Below are 26,451 nucleotides of genomic sequence, written 5' to 3'. Positions count from 1 at the left end.
CCCTGCCACATGCATAACAGTCTTGACTCCAGTGGGAACAGTCCAGCCCAAACTGCCAGGCTAGGTCCTCCCTGAACAGGACATGTGCAACCCACAACACGTATAAAATGGTTGCATTCCCCGTAGCCTTATAAAGTTTTCTGCAGTGCCTTTGCAGGGTTGGCAAGTCAGAGTTCGGTATTAAATTGTTTCGCCTGGTGGATGTTTGGGCTTGTTTTTCCTGGTTGGGTTGATGTGTGCTTTCTCACATTGCCTGGGGAGGGTGCCACTGTTGAGGAAGCGTTGATGGTGGGACCTGGTGTTGTTGCGTGGGTAGTTAAGGAGAACAGTTCTTTCAATATCAGAGTTGTGCAACGACATGAGTTATCAGGGGAGACCTTTTTAGGATATATTAGCAGTGTGTGGTGAAATTAGCCTTATAAAGAATAGTGAGTTTGGTTGGTGAAGGTTGCTGAGGTTGCAGAGGGCTCCATTGAGTTTGGGGGCTGCTATATTGGCTTGGTTTGTTGTGCTAAGGTGTGCATTTATGCTGGTTACTTTAAGAGAGGGTTGTAAGCTTGTCACATAGATCTTGCAAGGGGATAGGAGTACTCGAGGGAGCTGTGGGTAATTTAAATTGATAATTACAGCAGATTATTTTCCTATGGTTTGGGAAGAGCCTGACACTTTCTGTGTAGTATAACCATTTGGGTTCTAGTGGGACTCAGTCTATTCCTACTATGCTGTTGGTATGCTTTCAGCACATTTGTGCTGCCTGTATTGCAACTGATCTAGCATTGATTGGTCGGCATGCAGCCATGGCTTGCATATGCTTCAGTAAGAAATTGTTGAGACCATGTATATACTCATGGAATGAAGACTGATTCACTCGTGGGAGTTATTGCTATGACTGGGTGTTAGGGTGTGTCTACACATTTGCAGAAAACTTATTGAATGTTGTTGGAGCACTGACAGCTGGAGATGGTATAGCAAATTGAGTAAGAGCATTTGTTCTGGGTGAGCATGAGAATGGTGTAGGAGCTCTGGCTGTGAAGCAGTGATAGGGAATGAAGTAGGAGCATTATATGTGCGGATGTTATAGAGAATGCTGTAAAGGGTGTGGGGGGGATCTTTAGAAAATGGAGATGCAACACTCTACGTGGCGAGTTGTTGGAAATAGTGTAGATGTTTTCACTGTCAGAGATAGTATAGGGAATGGTGTAGAATACTCACTGTGAGCCACCATGGTGTATGTTACTCTCTGGGTACTCTCATGGTACTCTTGTGCCATTTGTTGTCTAATTTTGTTGATGTTCTCCTGTTCTTGATTTCTCTTAGATGAGCCCTTCATGGAATGGGACCTGGCGATCAGATTTCCTCGTGGAGTACACAGGAGAGGGACGCTCTGAAGCAGACCCATCCTGCCCAAGTCTGGGACCAGGAGTGTCTGTGAGTATTACCTACCTAAATGAGCTTTTGATTTTTACGCACCAAAATGTTTTCAGCTTTTATATATACATAAGTCACATGTTATTTTCAAAGATGATTTGTTTAATTCTGAATATATACTGGAGAATGCTGAAATATTGACTACAGAAGGGTTATGCAGTATCTTGCAACAAGATGGCCCATCAGACTTTGGGAGGAGGAGGTACACCTGCTCTTCTTCAGGAATTCTAGATCAACATCTTTGTCCCTATTAGTGGAAGGTATTTCAATAATAATAAATAATGTCGACTACAAATTTAGCAGGACACATCAGAGTGAGCTGTTTGATTTTACGTAATACTAGGATCTATTTTATTTTTGTATTTATTATCTAAAGCGATGTACAGTAAATCAGAACTGTGCAGCAGAGTGCACAAAGATAGAGCAGTTACAATTACATGTTCACAATTGGTTAGAAGATGCAAGGAAAGCAAAACAGTCGTTACGAAAGAACTGAACTTCTACTTCAACAGCAATTTAAGAGGGGAAAAAGATCTAATTCTGTGTATATTGTACAAATGAAAGAGACGTTTTGAAAAGAGACCTAATTTGGCGTGAAAAGTTAGGTTGAGAATCAAACTCAAAAACTACTTTATCAGCAGAGGAAAAATGGCAAATGAGTAGGTTGAAACAATTTGGAGAAGGAACAGCAGAAAGTGATGTGACAGGAAAGAAAAGAATCTGACGGAGGTAAAGAATGATGAAAAGTAGAAAAAGATTTATGAATCGTACTAGTAGAAATAGGACTCAAACATGAAGCTATGTTTATAGAAGACAAATGGTATAAAACAAAAGGAGTAAAGATCCTAAAACGGATGTCCAAGGAACCCCAGAGTGAACACCAAAGTGAATAAGTTGCAGACAAAAAATAGTTTTGCCCCGGGTTAGCATACTAGATGGATCTAGGATCTTCATTTGTTTCTGTTTCGTCTTCCCCTTCGCCTCATGGTAATGGGCAGAATAGGGTTGTTTGTCTGTCCTTTTTTTCAGTTGGAGGTGTTTTCCTTCTGGTCTGGTAACAGGGAAAGTATTTCCAGGATTATTCATAGTGTACCTGAGTGAGCTATACTTCTGGGAGGAGTGTGTGGGGTTAAATGTTTGTTCATGGGGATAGCTTTGATTACTTTCAGATTTTTGGGAGCTGTGAAGATCACAGTAGACCTTTGTGTTCAATTCTAAGTCTATCTTATTTAGTGGGGGTCTAATGTTCTATTTGGGCAGTTTTAAATCTGTGATGCTTGTTTGGGCAGACATGTAATAAATGTATGCAGCCACTTTGAATCAGGTAGGATATTTTCCTGAATAGATGGTCTGTCGTGGGTTTACGTTAAGATTGATCATGTCCAAAGTGCTAGCTGTGTGGTCGTTTGTACTAATAAGTAGGTGATGTCAGGAAAAGTGTCCAGTATTTGGTTTTGGTTTATGTTAGATTGATTGCAATCTGAGGCCAGCGAGGGGACTGCAGAGGTTATGATTGTATTGTTTATCAAAGTAAGAGGAGAGTTCATTTTAGATTGAGTATTGTGTATTCACTAGAAGTCATGCATTTGTTTTCCTCCAGGGCTGTACAAAAGGCCCTCAGGCATCTGGATCTCAGTGGTTCAACATTTAATACCATGGGCTCTAACAAGCTCAATCTGCCATCATGAAAATCTTCCATTTGTATTGCAGGCACTTGTGCCTCCCGAACCAATGAAAACCTGTCCCTCTCCTCATGAAGGCTTTGCATCTTTTGCCATAGGAATAGGGTGGTCATGAGGCCGTGGCTTTCTCTCCTTCATAACGCCACCTCAGTTTTTGATGCGCATCAGTAGACTATTTACCAAACTCATTTATGTCTCCTGAGGCCCAATAGATCCTGCACATCTGGGGTTTGCGAGATGCAAAGAGAGTACCCTCATTTCAGTTAACACTAATTACTTTTGGATGTTCCTATTTTATTCCGATTTATATGTTTTGGGGCCAGTTCTCAAAAGGCATGTAAGAGTACTTAAAAGAGAACTACAGTATATATTTTACGTATATATTTACATGCCTTTGCAAATTCAGCCCCTAAGTACTTATCAGGGGCCTTTCAAGAACAGATAGAGCAAACATATAATGTTGGTCATTAAGACAGACTCTTTGCAGTAGAGGTACTTCTGTCTGTGTCCAGATTTCTAAATACTAGCACACACTGGGTTGCCCATTTTAGTTTGATTTGATTTGTCATTCGGTAAAAGGGGTCCTTCTTGTGAGACCTTCCGTGTCGTTGTTGACTAAGGCAACTTCAGTGGCTCTCAGCTTCACATCCATATAGATGTCATTCACTACTTACTTCACGTGGTTTCAATTTTAAACAGAATATTTTTTGTGTTAATAATTGTTCAGGTCATCCCTAGAGGTTCAAATGCATCTTTATGCCTTGAGAAAGCCCAGGTGAATGCACCCCATTGGGCGAAACACGTCGGCTGGCTGAATGTTCACTCTGTCCTATGATCCTATCAATTATGTACAATATGGAATTAATCTATCTCTTCTGAATACATTTCAAACTGGATAACTTTTTGAGAATTATCTTCGAATGTTTCAAGGAACTTTAAAGAATAATTGGCAATTGGTTGCTCTAAATTTATTGCTATAAGTGGGAACATACCATATACCAGTTAGTTTACTCTAAGTATGGAGGATTAGGGTCCATTTCCTCTGGTTTAAGTTCCCACGTCTATCGCATGAACAGGCAATTGGTACGGGAAGTATATCAACTGGACCCTTTGTATACCCTAATTTAGTACTTCACGTTTAGTAATGCTCCGGCATGTTGGCTTTGTCCACTGATTAGCACAAAACATCAGGTGAATTGGCCAGGCTTACGCCACTCTGCTACTATAATGTAGCTGGATATTTCTCAATGGTGTGTTCAGGTTACACATCACTAGTGTGGACCTGTATGTGGGTGCGAGGCCTGATCCCTCTTTTGTGCTTTTTCTGCAAGACGTGATCTAGACAGAAGCCCAAATGTGGACCGCACTCTCTCCAATCTCACGTGTGGATAAGTGTGGCTCTGTTTTTCAATTTGTCTTCCATATTGTCTCCAGATCTTTCTAATCTTTTAAAGTAGTATGGAGAAGAAATCCACCCCTGGAACCTACCAGTAAGGGCAAGTTACTCCCCATGACTCTTTCACTTGTACTCCGTAGGGCCCCTTGTCCATGATGTCCTCTCACCAAGCACGTTGGCTTTTTATATCTATCCTGTGCCTTTGGTTTGGATGGAAATTAAGGCTGGGGATCTGGAAGCCACTGATCGTGTGCCCATTCAGTATTTCTCAGACAAATTTATGCTGTTCTAGTGTTCCAGTTTCAGCCCAATAATGGGGGATATCCCATGATTATTGAGAACATGGAGTTACCAGCTGAAGAGACTCCACAATGAAAAATATGTAATTCGTTCAGACCTTTGAAGAATTCTTCTGTGGTCACAAAAGAGGTTCTTACCTTCCATCATTCAGTGTGATTGATGTACGCAGTAATTGGCTGATACTGTTCACCTTGATACTGTTCACATCTTAAAGGGTCATCCACTACAAAAAACAGTTCTCTTCGCCTAACCCTTCATGAGAACAATGACTAACAATAGGCGTTCTGGAATGGTATTTGTTTGATGATGTCTGCATGGGTTTTAGATGTATTGTGACATTACTAATTAAGTGGCTGACCCCTTTAAAGACTTCCATCTCATATTTACATCTAACATAAGCAAGGGCGCGCAGCTAAAGCTCGGGCTTGTGTTGTTAACAAGCTCGAGGTGCAAGGGGTCCTCAAGTTTTCATACAGATATTTGTCAGTGTGGTAGAGTGCTAGCGATAGTCAGATAGTGGTTCGTGGGTATGTATAATTTCAAAAAAAAGAAGCAGCCTTAGATAAAATAGTTCCTGGGTGAGTGTATAATTTCAAAAGGAGCAAGCGTCCGTACAATAATTTGTGTTTTGTTATTTTGCATGTACAGATAAACCATTGAGAAACAGGTTTAGCTGCTTTTTGGTGATTGTTCATTATTAGTCGTGCAGACCTCTTAAGATTCCCATGTGTAAGTAGCCTGATCTGTCCTGTTTTTTTAAATTTGCATTCTGGGCCTTGCAGTCGTGGTTTTATAATGAGTTCCACAGAACTGCACATCACAGTATGCAAGAGTACAGCTGGACCAGGTGATTAACTCACAAGTGGAGCTAAGATACTTAAGAGCTATGTTGGCATCCGTTTCAGCAAGAAGTCAAAGATGCTATGGGTAGAACCGCCTTATTCTCACTGTCTTTTCTCGGGTGCAGATCGTTTGATCTCTAACGGGACAAGGTGATTAAACTGCAGTTTGAGGCTGTTTCTTTGGGTGCTGGAAGTCACTGCTTACTGGGCAAGTGCACTTGTGTGTTTTGCTGTTTATATATAGCAGTATATGGCAGTTATGGTGCTGACATGTCCATAGTGCAAAAGGAGATAAAAGGGACCAGAGGCACATAGAAAAACTTCAAGCGTGTGCATTTGTTAAGGGACCAGAGGCACATAGAAAAACTTCAAGCGTGTGCATTTGTTTGCTCAAGGCACGCAACCCCTTTTCAGGCGCTGACCTGTTACTTCTGAACAACATATGATGGTTGAAATGATTTGCACGCAAGACCAACATCCGCTCTTAGCGTTGTTGTGTGACTACTACACCACAAAGTAAGCCTGTTGAAACAGGGTCAGCCCACAGTGACACATAATATTTAGAAGTGGAATGTAGAACCGTTGCTGCTCACCTCTAAGACACATTGAGGAAAACCTCCCATAAAAACGTATTCAAAAACATTACAAAAGGCAGAGCAATAAAACAGTTAAAATATGGCAGATCTTCTCAAAATCGTGACAGTAATAATAAGAGTTATGAGTTAAAATCTGTGTCAAAGACAATTATCCAAATAAAAGGTTAAAGTGCATAGTTCCTTCGTAATTTAATGCAAGCAAGAATAAAGCTAAGGACAGCAGTGCAACTCTCCACGGAAGATAATCTCTGTAGGTGAATCAAGCCCTCTTTGTAAGATGTAAACATTTTATTTAGAAGAAGTGGGTGCAAAAACCGCAGTCTAAGGGAGTAGTAGGCTGTGTTGGACAAGGACTGGCTGGATGGCATTGCCCGAGGTCATGCCCTCCTAACAGAGCAAGATGGCAATAGGCCATGCCTTGAGTACAAGATATGTCCCAAACCCCTGCTCTACACCAAGAGCCGCAATGCACTGAGTGGGAGCTGACGGTGGTGAATCTGTGCAAGAAATGGCAAAAGGCCTCACGCTGTACCTAGAGCTTGCTGTAGGCATTGGGGACTGGGCTCAGTGTGCTGCAGAAAGCCACACGCTGCACCTAGAACCTGTTTGTCATGGCCAGTGGCTATGGCGTGTTGTTACTGGGGACAGCGTTTGGCTGATACACATTTCCTTCATGCAGAGCCAGGCAGATGAAGGCCTTCCACTCTGGGCTCTGAAGACAGGTGCTAGTCACACGGCATGGTTACTTATACTGTAAATGTGTACCGGGATTAAGTGTTTTTCTTGTTTGTCCATCAAGTCATTTATGTGAGTGAACACACTAACACATTTGGGGGTCAAGTTATTGTTTCAAGGTAAACCCTCTGAGTTTCTAAACCTGTATTGGTCTGACGAGGTCAGCCGCCACTTCTTTTCTCTTACACAGCTAAGCCTGAGTTTAGAATGTAAACCTGTACTCACAGCTGGTAAAGTGAAACGTGTTATAGATACTCCTGCAGCGTGTTGGTTACAGGAGTATTCACACAGATAGTATAGTAGCTACTGTTGTACCTGCATGTTAGATCTGGAGTCTTACTTGTTGGAATAGTGTGCTGTAGCTGGGCTCCGTCCCTCAGGCAGTGTATGATATCTGGAAGTATGGAAGTAAATTGTCTGATCGTGATTTGCGTTTTTAGGTAGAGCATTATCGTCTTTCTTGTCCTGAGACTCTCCTGGTGCAGGGCTGACAGAGGGTGAACAATGTTTCTCAACACTCTCTTCTTGTTCAAGCTAAACAAAACTCATTCCTAAACAAACCTTAGACCTCTAAAATTCTACACGAACCCAACTTTGACCCTACTTCTCTGTTACAACTTCATTCCTTAATTACATTTCCAAATTCCATCTGCAGTTCCCAGCCACCTCACCAAAATAAAGCCCTAAACATCTAACCACATCCCTAAATGTAACCTCTAATTCCTAATCACACCAGACCCGCCAGTCCCTAAATCCATTCCATCTTCTTGAAGTTAAGACTATCCCAAACCTTAACCCAATTCTAAGCCCTCCAATCACCCCCACTCCAACATCACCAGATTCTCTGACCCAGTCCCATAACTGTAACTCCACAACATCTTCAGCCGAACATTGAAAACACATCCTAAACACAACCCTGTGGCTCCACCGCTCAAGGCTCTGCTCCTGTGAGCTCTGCTGCCCATGCCACCTCCCTTCCTATAACGCTCCCACCTGCCCCCTTTGTCCTTACTTCTTCATCCGTGTTGCTCTATATATTACTCCACTCCCCTTTACCTCTCTGTCTATCGCTCTCTCTCTGTGCATACTACTCTCTTCTTTCCACCACACTCCCTCTCTCTTCCCTACCCTTTGTTTCTCCTGTACTGGAGTGTTCCACATGCTGTGTACAAGGATCCCCATTGTAGAGCTTCTCTGAATGCATGTCTCTCTCCTGTTATAACCCTTATCTAACCCACTCACTTCTAGCATCCATCTCTCTTGCACATTTCCCAGACAGAAGATGCCACATCTGCTTTCAGTCTCTTTCTCTTACACCCTCCTCCATCCTTTTTAAAATGTTTTTGGTGCCTATTCAAAGTCTTGGTGGAGTGTGTTCACTTTTTGAGGACATGCTTCAACCCCTCTCTCAACTCCTTACTCTCCTGTCACCATCCAACACCCACAACCCTCTCCATCCACCAATCTCACCGTCCTCCCACCTAACTCATATCAGCCCCTCTCTCCAGAAGTGTCTCCTAGACATATGTAATACCGCCCACAGTAACACTGATCACTCCCTTCAGTGCACCCTTCCTCTCTCACACATTCTCTCCGCAGAGTCTCCCAGACTTGTGGTGTCTCCTGCATCTACACTCATTGCTGTCTTTAGCACTCACTCTCTTTCCACTCTCCTCTCTCCACAGAACTGTTTCCCAGACTGTGTGTGTGAGGATGCCTGCAATAACACCTACGCCTGTGTCCGAACCATGAGCAGCACCAACCTGCAATACTGTGAATTCAGCGACTTAGAGGTAAGGTCAGCCATGTCATTGAAAATAGCACATGGCGCCATCCTGTCACAGTCAGCCCTTCATGACTAGTCTCCAACTCTGACTGTCAGAACCAGTTCTAAGTGGCCATCAGTGCAACCCTCACAGTCCATCTCTTCATCTCCCTGTAACCAATGGAAAGACACCACCCAAGACCTGGTACCACTGCCCAAATGATTCTCACCACTACCCTGCAGTGGAATCCATGACCAGTAGTGCCACCTCTTGTGACTGCCAGTGCCAGTCCTCGGTGATCAATGCTCTATGGCAACCACTATCTAACACCAGTGGGCCAAGTGACAAACAAAATTCTGTTACTGCCAGACCCCCATGGACTAGTCATGTTAAACATCAGTGACAATTTCCTTTTAGGCCCAGTGACCAGCCACCAGACGTGTCCATCACACCAGTTCCCATTAACCATCATCACCATTTCCCAGTAGCCAACTTCACAGCCTAAGTGCTAGCTTTCACTCCCCCTCATGTGACTATGGTTGCTAGTCCTCAGTGACCATCACTTCCTACCCCTAGTAACCGGTGCCAAGCAACCACCAGACACCAGGCCTTGTTTATGCTACCACCAGTAGTATCAATCACTACCCACCCCATGATAGATTCTGACAGCAGTGCCTGTTCAAGGTGACCACCACATACTGTACCCAGATGCAACAAAAAAACTGTCTGTGACCATCAGACACAGGTAGCCAATAAACACCAGCCCCTAATTATAATCAGCTGCACTCTAAAGTGACAAATAAGCACTAGCCCTCAGTAATAAGTCTTAAACATCAACTTCTTCAACCATCACTGCTTTGGCCAGTGCCACCACTTCAAGTGACCATCACATGCACAGCCCAGTGAGCAAGTCCCCCGACCAGTACAATTGACCAATGGCCCTTCTGACCAATACTCACCATTAGTGATTGGCTTCAGTGGCAAATCTCTCCAGGCTTCAGTAATAAGCAGATAACTTCCATTCCATTAAATAACATGAACACACACGCACGCATGTGCACACGCACCCCTAATTATCCTCAATTGAGTGCCCCGTAAAGGGTTAGCAAGAGATATATAAACATTTAAACATCTTGCAGTGCTTTCTGAAATCCCTGTCTAGCTCCTACCTTGCCCCTCATTCTTGATGTCTTCCAGAGTACAAGCACTACAAATGTTTTTTTTTTTTCTTGCAGAACTTTGTGGAGGTTTATAATATGACATCTGACCCCTACCAGCTGACAAATATTGTCAGCACCTTGAAGAAGGAGCAACCAGATCTACTGCAGCTCATGAATCAGCGCCTCATCCAGCTGCAGGCCTGTGCGGGGGGTTCCTGCCGGACTCCTGGGCACCACCGGCCCTTTGGTGCATCCTAGGTCATCCATGGAGTGGGTGAAATCTGCACACAGCAAACCGCAGGTCTGGGGCTTAGAAGGCACTCTCACTCCAAACGGTTCACAGAAATGAATAAACACCGTCTCATTTTTTACAGACTGATCTGTTTTGTGGTCATTGATTTGGCCTGGGTGTCTTACTACACGAAGAGGTAGTGTGGCAGATGCCTTGGCCCCCTGCCTTTACTATGTCACTGGTTCAGGGATATCCATTGACTGGCCGCAGTCCCTTAACAAGTCCTAATCGTATATGTTTGTAAAGTTCTTAAAGCAAATCAGAAAGAAAAGCTCAGCTGTTACAATCTAGTCCACACAGTTGCAGACATATACATTAGATTGTTTATTTATTGATATAGGTTTTGATTATATGATGCTTTCGCCATGCATGGTGAAAATATTTGGTTCTATACTTAAGGGGTCCTGGGGTCAGTCATTACCTTCTTTTGCTCCAGAACCTTCAGCCATTGGCTTGAGACCATGTTTGTCTCATTTTGGGTCAGGCCACAGGAGTGTTTTCGTGTTACCGTTGTTCTGTTGGTTACTTGGGTGTATCCTTCTTTCTCCATGGGAATGTATGAGGGATTATTTTACATCTGAAATCAGTTGGTGAGCCTGATAGCACTTGAGAGTACGTGCTGACAAAACCATCTGAAATAGGGATTCTCCAGAACAAAAGGTTGCTTTATTTTATGCAGCATTAGTTTTAAATGCTTTTATCAGTAAGGGTTGCCCAAGGCTGCCAAGCGAGCAAACATGGAGAAAGCCAATAAGTTTAACATTAGTACAGCCTAAGCATACCTGATCTGCATGCCATATAAACATCAAGTCTGTTGGATTTGTCAGTGCATGTGAAAATTGTAAATACATACCAGATTTATTCCTGTGGCAGGTTAAGGTGAAAGGATCCCATAGATATGTGTACAGAGTATCAGGGGTGTAACACTCCCTGTATGCTGAGGACATCAACTAAAAGTTTGTAGCTGAACTCAGTGTAATAGTTTCCAGCAGCCTTTTTGTGCTGCTCATCTAGTAAAGGCAGCTTTATACATACCATTCAGGTGGGTCTGTTTGTAGGAATTTGCACTGTCTTGACTCATTTCCCACAGATGGAATATGGTGTCATAAATGGGCTGTTGTCCTAGTTGGAGGTTTATCAAACGGGTACATGGAGATTCCATCATTTAGAATCTCCATTTGTAGCTGATGACAGCAAAAAATAATTGAAGACGGTGGTTATGTTGGGGCTTATTGTCCACGCTATCAAGAGTCACCGATTCCAACGCCCAGAATATATTTTTTAGACTAAATTTGTACAGAAACAACTTTTAGATGGTGGAATAATGCAGCGCAAGTGAATCTAGAATAACTATTGTTGGGGGTAAGTAACATCTTGGTACCCTTCTCCGAAGCACCATTCAGTTCCTCTCAGAATGTGAGCCATACCACTGTAAGCCCCCTAAACGTGATGATGTTTGTGCTATTCTGTTGACTTTGACCTTGGCATTGCATTCATAGTGTGTTGTAAAGTTAAAAAGGATCCTTGTTGCACACACACAAATGAAGTCTTTTTTTATTTAAGTCGCACTCAGGAGGCAGCTTTCACATTGGCATGTGAGCTTTGGAGAGAAATCGGGGTGATTAGGATCTGACATTTCATTTAAAATTTGGTGAATGTTGGGAATCGGATACGAAATTGAGATAGACACCAGTATGTACAGCATGGGAACTGATTTTTCTTCCCAGACAGCCATGGTTATCGATGGTGGTGTTAAACAGGTGGATCATGGTTTTGTTGTGGTTTTGAAACTAGGGTGCTGCAATACGTTAGTAAGTTAATGGGCTTGACGCAGTAAGCCCGGGGGATGCGTTTTAGTCTTCATCCTTTCTTGCAAGCGACACCCTCATTAAGATTCCACTGGCCAGGTGTTGAGTTCCTCTGCCCCAGGGGCCTACCCTAATAGTCCAGTATTCTAGTCTACTTCACTCCACAATGCTTAGGTGGTTAATTTGGGTTGTCACACTGGTCTTGGCCCAACAAAGGCTTAGGACACCATAGGAAATTTAAGGGTTAATTGAGTATGCAGTAGATAGAACACTGTCTGTTTCATTTGTGGATTTCTATGGAAACAGGTGCCAACTGGCAAGTGCCACATTTGAATCCATAAGGTCCCCAAAGCAAAGAAATAGTTACAAATCGGATCCTTATTATAGAAGCTGGTGGCATAATATTGAGTGACACATGATCAGATGCAGCTTCTAACTTTCTCCTTCTTTCTCCCAACACAAACAGCTACATACATAGACCTGATTAAACCCTTTGTCATAGACAAGGATAAACAAAGGTTACCCTAAGGTCACCTAATTCCAGGGTATCACACTTACAAACTCATGGCCAGACTCCTGGACCTGAATTCAGAAAGCTTGGCTCCTGGTTGAGACTAAGGTGCTTTGGATTCTGGCGTGCTTCTTGGGATTTCCTGGAAAATCGGTTTTGAATTATTAAGTTACCTTTGCTTGAGCTAAGGATCCAGCTCGGTGTTTAATTCAAAGCAAGGTTTTGTAAGTATTTCAGATTTGTATCCTGCTATGATTTGAAGCGGGTACATAGGAGTTTAATAATCTATGCCACCAGTAGCTAGTGGACGTTTTTTAGAATGTTAGGTTGGACTTTTTTAAACCGAGACAGATGCTGGCTGCTTGATTTTGTATCATGTAAAGGTTTTGGAAATGTTTCTTATGTGCTCCTATGTAGACTATGTTGAAGTAGTCTAGACAGGATGGGGTCAGAACCCTGATTAGGTCAATTTTGTGTCTTCGTTTTACAAGTTAAGCTATGCTTCTCATCTTTGGGAGGTAGTGGTTGATGCTTTTTACAACAGGTGCAATTTGATGTTTAAAGGAGAGATCTTTGTCAGACCAGGTATTAATGTTTATCTGTGCATGAGTTGGACTTGGGTTGTCCCCTCCACCATTTGGATGGAAGGCAGCTGTTTAAAGTCTTTCCAGTTATCATGGTTTCAGTTAGAGCGGTTTAGCTGGATGTAACTGTCCTTCATCCAGGCGTAGATATGTTGCAGACATAATTATATAATAGTGTTTCAGTTTGATAGGTTATCTAGGATGAGCTAAAGTTGTATGCCATCTGCATATATTTGGAATTGAAGTTGGTAGAGGGATATAATTTGGGCAAGAGGTCTCATGTAGATGTGAAACTGTAGCAGGGAAACAGGAGCTGACAGGTCTCAAATACAAGGATGAGTCACAAGGACATGAACCATTGAAGCCCCAGGCCCCAAGTTCTGTTTCACTCCATTTGGGTAACTAAGTTACTCCTTTGTACATTAGATTCTCTGTTCAATTTTGGAAAATCAATCAGGCTTTTCTAAATGTTTGGGTGTGTCAGCCATTCCATCTCTGGAGAATAACCCTTGCCAGATGCCAAGGTTGATAACCTGGATAGGCACTTGGACAGCAATTGTTTGTTGTGCAGCATTTGTACCACACCTCATACCCCTATGTGGGGCACCAGAGGGTCTTCCCGGGCAGGTAGCAAGCTACTTTGAACAGTACTGTGTGGTTATAAGGGTGTTTTTAATAAAAGTGTACCTATTTGTGAAGCTTTTAGTGTTTTGCATGAGTGACTAAAGAAGTGCTCTTATTTTGTTTAGAGTGCAGCACTTAGTGGGGAGATGGATAAAAGTGTGAGAGATAAACGTACACGTTTCTCGGTGTACAAGGTTGGTGATTATGAATTAGCTCCGCAGAACAATGATGGTGATTTCTATAATTCTCAACCTTTCTATGCTGATTTACAGCAGAAGAGAGTGGATTATGCACTCTTGTTTTGGTTGGAATGTGCACATGCTGGCAGGCGAGGGACAATGGAAGATATCTGCCTGGATGAATCAAATTGATCTTTCTTGTGATTAGTATGTTAGAGTCCCCCAGTTTACCAGCTATGGGTATCAGATCTTTCTCAAGGGGTAGATGCCCATTTAGCTGTGAGTGCTTACATTAAAAATTAACTCTTACTCTTTTGGTAGGACAGTGATGATTAGTTGGAATTGATCTGACAGAATCAAGTAGAGGTGGATATTATTCCTTACAAGGTGAGGCTTGGTTAGAATTATTATGATCGAATAATATTGAGGCAAATAGCATAGCCTAGGGTGAGAATTGGTTGAGGCTGCTGTGGCACATTTGTTTGAGGGGGAATAGTTGTTATGAAACCAGAGTGGTTTCACTGTTCCCTGGGATATTTTATATGTTCTGGGAACATATTAATCTCTGGAGGTCATGTGCTGATGACTGTGTAGTTCTTCTCAATGTGGCGGCTTTTTATCCGACTTTGACATTCGATTGTAGTGCCTATAAGCCCTGAGAGTTTGTTAACTTCCATTGCCGTTATTGCAGCAGTCTAGGAGGTTATCTCAGGAACAGCCAAGTTTTTACTTCCCTCTTAAATTTGAGGTATTTCTGCATATTAAGCATTCTGGCTGGCAGTACTTTCCAGAATCTAGTCACTTTTACTAAGAACACAGGTCTGCCAATAGACTTCTTTTTGCAAGTTGGTACAATGATTCTTGGTGTTTCTCTTGAGTGCAACGTTCTGTTTTTTGAGTATCACTTGAAACTCAGTAGTAAGTACAAAGGGCCTCTTGCTTGGGTTGCTGTGTGAACAATGTAGAGTGCCATGAACATAATTTGTCCAACCATGGGTAGGCATTTGCAAGCTTGCAGGATTGGCTTCATGTGCTCTCTTGGAGGCAAGCAAAATAGTATTCTCAAACCAGTTCTAGTTTTCCTATTAGGAAGCAGAAGGCATAGTGTACAGACTGTTGGGGGTAATCAAAATATCAACAGTGGAAATGACTTCTAGTTCCTGATGGCTTTGGATGTATGGTATGATGTGCCGCATCATTCTCCTTTCATAGAAGGTGTTCCTTGTGAGTTCATTGATTTGTGCAATCAATGATAAATGTGATTCTATTGCCACTCTGAGATCCCTTACTTCCTTTGATATCGCTGGTGAGATTCAGGTACCTTGGATCATATAGCTAGAAGTTGTGCCATTTTCCAGATGTAAATGTCAGATTTTGTGTGGTTGAATTAGAAATTAGTCATCATCCAGAAGATGATGGCATAGAGGCAGTCATTGAGTCTCAAGGAGTGAAGGCACTCGGCGTTGCCCAGTTGTACAAAGATTAGTGTGTTGTCCATATAATTGTAGCATTTGAGATTGTAGGATTTGATTAGATCCAGTAAGAGAGTCCGGTAGAGGCTGAATAGAAGAAGGGAGATGATTTATCCCTATGGGACACTGCATTGTGGGATTTAGGGGGGTGTAGGTGAACATGGGTATGCATGCCAGGCTTTGTCTGTCTTTGAGGAAGGAACCAATTCATTTCTGGGCGTTTTTATAAATACTGGGACTTCCTGGCCTGAGTAAAATTGTTTATTGGTGGACTGTGCTGAAAGCTACCAATAAGTCAAGAAACAGAAGAGCTACTACAATGCTTCTGTCAACTGTAAGTTTTAGGATATCCCATATGCATGTCAGGGCCGATTTTGTGCCTCTTCCTGTTCGGAAAGCTGATGTTTTTGTTCTGACAGTAGGTTATTTTCCTGAAAGAAGTTGGCGATTTTGATGAAGACCGTTCTCTATAGGTTTACCCAGGAACAGGAAACTGGAAATTGGCCTGTAGTTTGCAGAGATGGAAGGGCTAAGGTTTTTTTGGGGGGGAAATGGTAGAGTGTATGAGGTCTTCAGTTCAAACTGAAAGGATCCTTCTTCTAGGAATTTGCTCAATGTGTCCATGGCTATGGATCCTGTGCAGGTATTCAGAAGAATGTTTTTGAAGATTTTTGGTGGGACTTTGTAGAGGACCCTGAGAGTTGGCTTGCTTTCACAAGGATCAAGAATTTCTTTTCAAAGAGTATGGTGAAAGAAGTATGGGAGTGTTGATGAGTTCAGTATTTGTTTTAAATGGTTTTTCCTCTTATATGTGGAGTGTTTGGTGCTTTCTATTTCAGGTGCTGTTCTAGTTTTGATTTTATGATATGTCAGAGCTGTAGCATTCTGAGTTACACAATTCTGCAAGCAACCTGTGTAGTTCCCTTCCTAAATAATCTGTATCCCTTATATAGGTGTTGTGGAGGCACCTCTTTGTATTTTTGATTACTGCTTTATAAGCCTTGTTCGTCTGACACAAAAGGATGGTATCTCTCTTATGAATATTACATCTAGAGTGTATCCTGAGTGAGTACGTCCAGTTGTAGGTTGGTGTACGTTGAGTGCCTTTAGATTCGATGTGGTTAAGAGTTAGAGCCTGGTTGTCAAACCAAGTGTTAAGTCAACCATAATACATAGGTCGTTGTGGTCCTGCATTGTCTTTGTTGGAACATCAAGTAAAGCATCTTTATATTTCCTGATGCTGGAAGAGTGTGTGTATATATGAGGCGGAAGCAGCAGGTAAGGGTTGGTGTGAGGTGGCATCTTGGCAGTTTTGATTCTCAGTCATGAAAAAGTCTTCAATGCCATATGTTTTCTGTGTTTCATGAAAGGGACTGCAAGACCTGTCCTTTCTTTCTGATTCAGTTTCTTCAGATGATGTCACATTCACTTGGAAATAGCATCATGACAACTAAGCGTGGCACTGTCGCTGAGCCAGTTGTCAGTGACAAACAGATCTGGTGACACTTCTGGCAAAAGGTTTATAAACTGATTTGAAACAATTTAGTTGCTGATTACCATAGAATAGGTGGAAGAGTGTGTTAAGGGGCAGGATTCATTAGGGGTTGCTGAGGCTCGGTTGCTGGAGCTCTGAATAAGTGCTGATGGAGGGTTTTGTGGGAGGATGAATAATTCAGTTTGGAGTAGGGTGAGGGGGTACTGAGGGAACTTCGGAGAGATTGTAAGGCCACTAATGCTTGGAAAGGAAAGGGAAGACGGATGTCAGGAGGAAAAGAGCAACTTTGGAGCCTGGCAGACATGAGTTCTTATTGTGATCCAACCCATAGCTATTTTCTGATTAGGGACATAATTGCAGAGTTTTGAGTAAGTAATTTGATGAAAGAGTTATTCTTCTAGTTATCTGTTTTATTGTAAGATTAGAGTTTCCTGTGAAGGAGCTTGACCCTCTGTCATCAGGTCTTGCTTGCCATTGGATCAGCACGCTTTTCTGATGTGGTAGTATCCTTCAGTCGGGTTGTATTGGAGTTAATTTTCTGCTGGGTATGAGCTGTCTGTTTATAATTTGAAAATGGCTTTGAATAGCTCCAGGCAGAGTTCCAGAGTACTGGAAGGAGCGTCCATCTAGATGGGATAACTTTGAGCAGGGCACAGGGTCAGATGTCTCCTCCCGATAAGAATGGATGTGGACTACACCCAGTAGGCACTATCTCCTCCAAGGTGAAGTAGCTTTGGCCTTAAGCCGGGAGTGATTATCCCCATCCAGTAAGAGTGGCTGTGGCCTATGGGTATAGGCCACAGCCACTCCAGCTACACACCCCAACATTTTTCCCAACCAAGCTGTCATAGTCGCTCGTGGGTGAGCCACTATAGCAGCTTGGTTGGGAGAAACATTGGGTTGAACCCAGAAGCAGCTATCTTCACCCTATAAGGTACCCTAGAGCAGCCATCCCTGTACCGAGGACGGTCCTCCCATAATATAGTTCTCGATCAAGGTGAAAGTACCAGAGAATGAAGAGATTTATGTGTGGATGTTTGCCTTTTCCTTTCGTAAAAACTTTAACTACTGATGGGGTTGAAAGTCTTCAAGCAGGCTCACGTATTGTGGAAGAAGCTTCATAGTAACCCTGCACTGGGCAATACAAACAGGGCTCCCACAGACCTTCTGTCTTCTCTTAACAGCCTTCTGCCTAGATTATAGTGTTGCGAGACAAGAATTACAAGTGTATTGAGCACTAGGAGAAAAAATCTTAGCAATCTGAAGTTCTCTCACTGGGGCAATCTAACAAGATAATAGAAAGTCGATCATAGCTGGCTATGGTCTAGCTCTGACCCAGGAGGTAGCAGGATAACAACAGGATTGATTCAAGATGTGAGGTCAGTTGTCTTTGTCACCATCCCCCGCGATACCATCATTGGGGACACATACTACTCGAGTGCATTTTTTGCATGATTGAAACGTTCACTGCTGCCATGCTGTATCCATTCTCTTTGAGGGAACGAGGCTTGCACTGCTGCTGTCCACAATATAGCAGTGCATACAAGGAAAATGTCCATCTCTGTTGCCTGTGTTTTGTGCTAAAGCACACCTTGATCTATGTTCTCTTGTATGTATGTCAGAGACAGAGAAGCTTGTACCAGTGCCTGTGCTGTGCCTATTCTGTTCTTAATGAAAGGTTGCGCTACTCTTGTCCATGATGTACCTGCACAGTGGTTGTGGTCTATTTACGTGAACCACACTCCTCCAAGTACTGGACCTATGTTTTTGTGAGTATGTGACATTCCTACTGCCAGCTCTGCATAGGTTTAATTTGGGAGGCAAGTTTGCACTGCCAATGCCTGTACATATTCTGTGTATTTTGGTGTGGTTTCTTCTTTTGTTACCTATGTGGTACGTGTAGTATTTGTATAAGAGTAGCGGCTGGGAGGGAAAAATCCTCTTCATGGTAAAAGACGTCTAACCCTGCCCTGGGTACCCAACTGTACAGATGTCTGGATCCCTAACACTGATTTTTGCTGTCAAGGCAAAAATGGAACGTGTATGTGTATGCTATGTCATAGGCCTGTCACACGGATTGCTGTCTTGTTGAACCAGGAGGGGCACCCAAGCGCTACCCTCATAGTGGTGGAAGATTACTGCCTTCACGGTGGCGGTAGCATACTGTGTAGTGATCAATAGGAGTGAACATGTCCTTTTAACCTGTCACAGGAATATTACATTGATTGCACTGGATTCCATGTTCAAGAAGACCAGGCCTGCCTGGTGATGACATGAGGAATCCCCTCAGACAGGTTCTTGCACTGCTGCATTCCTGTGGGCTGGGTGGAACACACTAGAGAAGTGAGAAAGATACTCCTTCTGTACACTTCAAAAAGTGCTCTTTGATTCAGTGAGCGATCATAAGGAAGGGGGTCTGGACACATCTCAGGAAGGGGATGGGTCTAATAAGAGAAGAGTAGGACTAGGAGCCCAGGATTCACCTTTTGATACATATATCAGTGTTGCTGACATCTTGATGTGAACTCTAGTGACTCCAATGGCCTGTGTTGTGGGACTATCAGCGTCAGTCTCTCCTGCTGTGGCAGACACCCTTTCAAGAGGAAGAGGGAGGGGAGAAGTATGTGCTTCAAAAGAAGCAGAACCCCAACATAAAACTTTAAAAACCAAGGCCTTAAATCACATTTGGTGTATGGAAGTGGATTATAAAATGGGGAGGTTGAGGCCCAAGCAGCCAGACTGGATGTGCAAGGAGTGGAAGCTCTCCGAGACTTCTGCCTATGACTAGGACTCGGGTCCAAGGCCTTCCAGTGTCCCTGCTGGGTGAGGGGACATCACCCAGGAAAACCAAGGCCACCTGCTCTGGTGCCTGGAGCACCATCACTTGCCTGCTTGCCAAGACCAGTGTGCCTGTAAGGAAGAGGTGAGCGTTGGAAGGAGAAATGGAAGCCAAGCTGAGGGGACTCCCGGTGCAATATGTGAGGAGACAGCTGCTGCACCGATTGGGTCATTACCCATGTTCAATCCTGCAACCCCTCATATAGCAGGAAAATGCCACTGCAAAGATAGCTGCAAGCAGAGTGCTGTGTGGGGTGAGCAAAGCTTGTGAGGCACTGGTTACGGTGACCCCATCTGCCAGAAGGGGCACAGTGGATGTTATTGTAGGATACTTACCGTCGAAGCCTTGCAGAGACTAGCTGCAACCCTGTGGCCACTGGGCCACTGTGGTATGGACTACCGTGAGGGGGGACCAGCGCCATGTCCGGTGGTGTTGCTGCAACCCTGTATGCCAGGAGAATCTGCTGAAATCAAGATTGCTGTAAGGATCAGGCCATTTCCTGAAAACTTTGATGTTGCGTGAATTGTAGGTCACAAGGAAAAATCAAAGATTGTACCTAAATAGCCCCTGTAAACTGAGGAGGACACTGTGGGTGCATCACAATATTACTTGGTCCCCAAAAGGGAGCATTGGAATACAGCCTCAACACCCATGCCCCCGTTGAGGGACCTCAGACTTCCCTGTGCAGGAGGATCACCAGAGCCCTTCTGATAGCTACTGGAGCTGGCTGTGTAAGCTCAGAGCAGAGCCCACATGCAGTGTGCTGCCATGCCTCCCACATGCAGTTGACTCTTCAAACAAGACAGGAGGATTGTGAGTGCCCGCAGATGGGGCACCCACTCAGACGCTGTAAACTTCCTTGCTTCTGGAGCGTGTAAGACTGGTTAAAGGCCTATCGAGCTCCGGGTGAGTTGCTGCTAAGGATGCTGCAGCACCAAGACACTTTTGGCTATTTTACTAAGAGTCAGAGTGGACTCCTGAGTTAAGGCCTACTAGTGAGAATTGCCTGGATGCGGCCACCGGTGAATAGGGAATAACCTCTACCACATTACAAAAATGGGCAGGACAGGGATTTGCCAGCAAAACACTAGCCTGTATTACAGGTGGAATGTGTTATTGTTTATATATGTTGTAACATTGCTTTGAATGCAGAGTTAGAAATCAAATACTTCTTTTTGCTGTAAAAATAAGTATTTGACTGGACATTGGTTTATTGATAAAGCTGTGCCCTTTTTGAGTTATGGATGTGTTCACTAACCTGTATTCACACTGCTCCCCCCCTCTGGAAGGGGGTCATTTGACTGCTTGTCCACAGCTACCACTGAGAATCAAGTGCAAAAGGGGTACTTGGCCCAGTTGTTCGGGATCTATAGTGGGCTGGGCCCTGTGGTATCAGACATAAATGGCCTTAACCACCAGGGTTTGTCCTAGTACCCCTGTGTGCCCCATGACCCTCTGAAAGAGGTTCTGACAGTTTTTGCTGCTGTTATGTGTGTGTGTGTGGGAAATAGAGAGAGACAAACCTTATCTCTTTTGCTGCCTATACTAGAGCTGTCCTGTGTAAAAAGAACTTGTGTTGAGGTGGACTGTGCTGTACAGGTTAAGCGCCTGGGGAAGTTGCACTGTTGGGCTTAAAGCCATAACTATCGTGTTGGGGCCCTGGCCCTGCCGACCTTCTTTTATGTGTTCTAAGAGGCAGGGAAGTTTGCACTGCAGCTGCCAGTGCCTCGTCTTTTACCTCTCAGCCAAGCCTGTACTGTTTCTGCGGTGTTACAAAGGGGGCGGGGGGAGGGTGTGTGTGTGTGGTGTGTGTGTGTGAGAGAGAGGTACACAGGGGTTGATTGCCGCCTTTGCTGATTTTTTTGGGAGTGATTACACTACTACATGTGTTGCTGCTGGTAAATGCCTCAAGGTAGTTGACACTACTCCTGCCCATGATCAACAGATATCTGTGAAAGGAACATTTACGCAGCTGCTGGCAGGGCCATACCCTGTCTGTGTGTATGCGAGATTTGAACTTCGGATGCCTGTACTGTGAGGGCCTGTTCTCTGGGTGTGAGGGAAGCTTGCACTAATGCTGAAATATTGGTTATTTATGGGAGCGACTCTACCAAGATTTCTTTGCATTGAGCCTGCCCCTTCTGTACCTGTCAAGGTTTGTTTGAGAGACGCTTTCACTGCTGCGTCACTGCTGTTGCTTTTCTGTACCCGTTAGGATGAGGGGAGGTTGCACTGCGTGTGGCTGAGCTGTCTGTCCCTGCTCCTCTTTGTGTTTTGAGTGCAGGCAGCTCTGTTACCTGGGTGCGAAAGGTTTGCACTGCTGCTGTACACACGGTTTTCTGTGCTGCTGTATGCACTGTTCTGTGTCAGCGGGCTGCATCGACGCGGATTGTGCTCTACTTTTAATGTGAGTGGCGCTTGCGCTGCTCTTGCCAAGGTTGTGAGGGAGGCGTCCCCTATTGCTGCCTTATTGCATGTTAGGGTGTGTGAGGGACGCGTACTGTGGTGACGCCTGTCTCCGCATGGGGTTACCTGTTCTAGTCTGAAGGGGTGTTCAGTTGTTGCTGTCCATGTTCTGTGTGTGGTCGAGGGTAGCGTGAACAGCCTTTGCCTACAGTCTGTATTTTGTGTGCGGGAAGCATCGGTTATTGTCTCTGTTCTTTGTTCACGGATGCAAAGTTCAGTCAAATGAGGCCGTTGTGGGCACAGCGGTAGTCATCTACCGGCCCCGCTGTCTCCTGCTGGCACAGAGCGCCAGGAAGTCTCACATCGAGGGGAAGGATCGGCCGGGACCCCGCTGCCTCAATGGTAAGACCCAGCACCCAGTTTAGGTAGAAGCGTAGCCATCAGTTGTGCAGCAGGTGCAGTGGCAGTGGGCACATAGGTGTTAGGTCCACCTCTTTCGAAATACGTCTTTTGCTACCCAGCCGAGGAATGGGGGCATTTTCCTTGCTTGCATTACACAGGGCCCAGTACACCCTTGCTAGGCCACTCATTTTAGAATATCTCAAGAATGTTTCTACGGATTGGAGATTCTGCCTCCCCTGTACATTCTCAAAACTTGAGTCCCATGTCAGAGCCTCCTGCCTACCTTGTCACACTGAGTGGGACACTGAGGTATATCGGGGTGCACTGAAGCCACAAATGAGCCCCACCTCTCTGCAGGACACCACCAGGTGACCCCACATTACTGTGAGTGGGATGTCCCTGTTCATCTCATGCCAGCAGGGCGTTAGGTGAGCCAGGGTTCCTCCGATTCGATAGACCCAATAGCAAATGAAAACAGAGATTGAAACTGGTCCCTATTGGGGCCTATATTCATGTCCTAACTTTACAAAAACACTGATCGATTTCTGAAAAGAATGTAAAAAAATGTTAAGGTAATCCATGTCAGCGATGTCATATATTTTACGTTTACTTACTCTTGCAAATCCCAAAAGTGTTAGCTGTTTCCAGGATGTTGTGTTTCCATATATTTTTTCGTGTAGCACGTGAGTTTTGTATAGTGCATACTGAGTGGCGTCCCTGTGTTTATAATAGTCCACGTTTGAGAGCTTTGTGGTTGAGGCTAAATGCGCTATAAGTTTCAGTCAGTGAGTCAAAAAGGTGTTCAGAATACATGGTCATCCAATCCTTGGCCTCTCCCTTCAGATCGCATGGCAACGTATTTCAGTTGAATTCTGATTCAGTGCAAATGTGTTTTGGAGGTACACAATTGTCAAATGATTGACAAGGTGAAAGTGAAGGAAAATGCAGTGATGTACAGGTGAGCAGGTTTGCTGTATGTGTGGCAGTGGTGTCACAAAGGCCCCGCATTTCGGGGGTCCCGAAGCCCCAAGGGACCCCCTCAGCAAAGTACCCTGGCCTGAGTGAGCCCAGAGGGGGGACCCTCCATGTACTGTGCAGGGGGCCCCCTCAAGCTTCGTTATGCCATTGATGTGTGGGGGTGGTGAAGTGAAGGAGATGCGAAGAAGTGCATTCAGGAGAGAATGAAAAGAAGAGGAAAGATGCGGTTTAAGATGTGCAGATGGGCGAAATGTGAGAGAAAATGCTCGTACATGTCTCACATAGGGTAAACAAAACAGGAGTGTTTGAGACACTGTGAGGACCACTACACGGACTCAGTAGCATAGTTTTTTTTTTTCAGGATCGAAACATTATAACTATTATGTACAACAGAATAAACTGTTACTTAGTTATCTTAAGCAACCAACAACCACTGACAAAGCCAATAGTCATGGCTGGTTTTATGCATGTGTTTGTTGTGTTATATATCAGGATGCAATCAGTGCTGGAATGGGTTTGGATCCAGCACATATGGCAGCTGTTATTGAGCTGGGTCGGGAATCCGTCTGGCCCCAGTAAAAAATGCTGAATTTGTCCTTGTGTAACTTGCCAACACCAGGACACAATTCAGCGTCGCTTGCATCTTGTCTGCTCTCTGCTTGAAGCAGCCATGTGCAGGCATTGAATTGCTTTCTTATTTAAAATTTCAGCTGGGGCAAAAAACAAATGCCAAATTGAAAGAACCATCAGCACTCCTTTTCTTTGCGTGTAAAACCTGGATGGGAGCTATCTGGAACCTAGCACCTACGCACCACTGAAATGGAGGGGAAACAAAGGCACTCAGCTTGTTATCACTTCACAAGTACTAAAGAGAAACTACGATTTGGAGACAAGCTTTTGACTTTTTGTTCAATTCTTGTATACAGGAGATATGCAGGCACCATAAGAATGTCACATGTATCTGTTTGTATGAGTATTTACACAAATAACAATTTAAATAACACACTATTTATTGTTATTTTATAGTGTGTAAACCAATGTAGAGGTAGTTAGATAGGAAAATGAGGGTTTCAAGGTTTCAGAGTCACACATCATTGCTACTGGTAGATTGTTTTTTAAAATCTTTATTTTGAGATTTTCCATTATTAAAGTCACAACAGATAAACAGAACAAAACATGTTGCACCTCCCCTCATCCAATGCATATTGTGATAATGCTCAGTCTTTTCCATAACATACTCAACGGATGATCACCATTTGACAGCCAGTCACTCCCTTCAGAGATAAACAACAGCAGATCTTTGATAGCACCAACACCTAACCCTGTACAGTTCATCAGCACCTCTTAGTAGCTAAAACACATGTGCAAATGGCATAGTGTGCAAGGCATGCAGATATGTCAATTGGGATCATGCACCCTGAAACTAAAGAAGTAATTTGACACATCCTCACACACTTCCAGATCCTTCAGTCACTTTTCAGCCATCCTACTACTTCTGAGATAGGTCTGTCCGGCCAGTACCCAATCCATCACATCTCAAATCCAGAGCTCCCCAGTAGGGCCTCTCGCACCCATCCAGCCAATGGCTATTTGGCTCTTCACCAGCTGCAGGAGCCTGTATTTCACCCCCTCCTCCCCCCCCCCTTGAGTCTGAATGCAATGCTGAGCAGGCAGTGTTGTGGCAAAACTGCCAGCTGTATCCCAGTAACCTCCTTCAGCCGGTTCGTGACCTCACCCCAGAAGCTCTCCACCACCTGGACAAGACCAGACCAAGTGAAGAAAAGGGGCCCCTTCAAATCTGCATATAGGTCAACCTGGAGGTTTGGTTGGATAGATTTTGCTTAGGGCAACTGGTGTGATGTACGTACAATGTAGGAAATTAAATGAATCAATTTAAAGGGAGAACTGCTCGACACCCCTTTCACCAGCTCACAAGCCATCATCCAGTCTTTATCTGCGGGATGCTCACCCAAGTCAGTGTCCCATGCCATCCTTGCCTACAGGGGAGATCTAATTTTATGTTTTTTAGGGCGCTATGCATTAGTGTGATCATGCGTTTATCCGACCCCCAGCTGCAGGATACTCCCCAGAACACTTGAATGAATAGGTGCCCTCGAAAAATGTTTACAGATCTCCCTTGCCATGCTTTCTAACTTGGCATACTGGAGCAATCACCTTGATCCTAACATGCCATGCTTTATAACTTGGCATACTGGAGCAATCGCCTTGATCCTAACCCTGATGCCTTTCTCTTCTTGTGAAATGTAATGAAGACCTCCCTGAGATACAAATTGCCCACTAGCATATAACACTCTTCCCTCCAATGCACCATCGACACTGTTGAGTCGATGTCCCGAAGGGGCTCCAGATCCCATATAGTGAGCTCTGTGGCAATATGTGGTCTCTGCAGTACCCTAGTCACTATCTATTCCCATCCCATGACCATCTGTTGCACCACATACAGGATTCCGCCATCCAGTCCACTTCCTCTCATAAGTAACGTTGCTAGTGTGGCGTCACTGTGTGTTCTCCATAGAAGACTTTTCTGCTAGGTGTCTTCCTCTGCCACCCATCTGGCGGTGTGTGGGATATGGGTCGCATAGTAATATAGCTCCAAATCTGAATGAGCCAGACCTCCTCCTCGTGGTCCAAGATCAGAGTATTCAGTGCCACCCTCCTCGCTTGCCAGCCCAAACCAGGGAAATGAACTGACTACTCAACTGTTTAAATACAGCAGGCTTCATCGGGCTGAGAGAGTTCTGCTGTGTGTACAAACAGCCTGGTAATAAAAACCACTTTGACAATGGCCCCTGCACCCATGACAGACAGAGGGAGTGTGTTTTAGAACTTGATTATCGACCGCAGCCCATCCCGGATACTTCCCACAAAGTAATGAATGGCCAGCTCGGGCAGACATTCTCTTGGGAGCCCGCGCATCGTTCTCAGCGGGAACAGT

The 26,451-nt window shown here is 44.2% G+C and overlaps 1 protein-coding gene across 1 annotated transcript in view; it reads left to right on the top strand.

Moving 5' to 3' along the window:
- The window catches only part of LOC138266046 (N-acetylglucosamine-6-sulfatase-like), a 100,977-nt gene extending 90,696 nt beyond the window's left edge, over nt 1-10,281 (top strand). Inside the window, exons 11-13 of the mRNA XM_069214373.1 lie at nt 1,318-1,428; nt 8,665-8,772; nt 9,981-10,281. Coding sequence (XP_069070474.1) covers nt 1,318-1,428; nt 8,665-8,772; nt 9,981-10,163 — 402 coding nt within the window. The 3' untranslated portion in view covers nt 10,164-10,281. The remainder of the gene's footprint in view (nt 1-1,317; nt 1,429-8,664; nt 8,773-9,980) is intronic.
- The last annotated feature ends 16,170 nt before the right edge of the window (nt 10,282-26,451 follow it).

This window comes from Pleurodeles waltl, chromosome 11 (genome assembly GCF_031143425.1).
Source record: "Pleurodeles waltl isolate 20211129_DDA chromosome 11, aPleWal1.hap1.20221129, whole genome shotgun sequence".
Classification (NCBI taxonomy): domain Eukaryota; kingdom Metazoa; phylum Chordata; class Amphibia; order Caudata; family Salamandridae; genus Pleurodeles; species Pleurodeles waltl.
The sequence above is the reverse complement of the archived record's forward strand: the minus strand, read 5'-3'. Positions and strand labels throughout refer to the sequence as shown.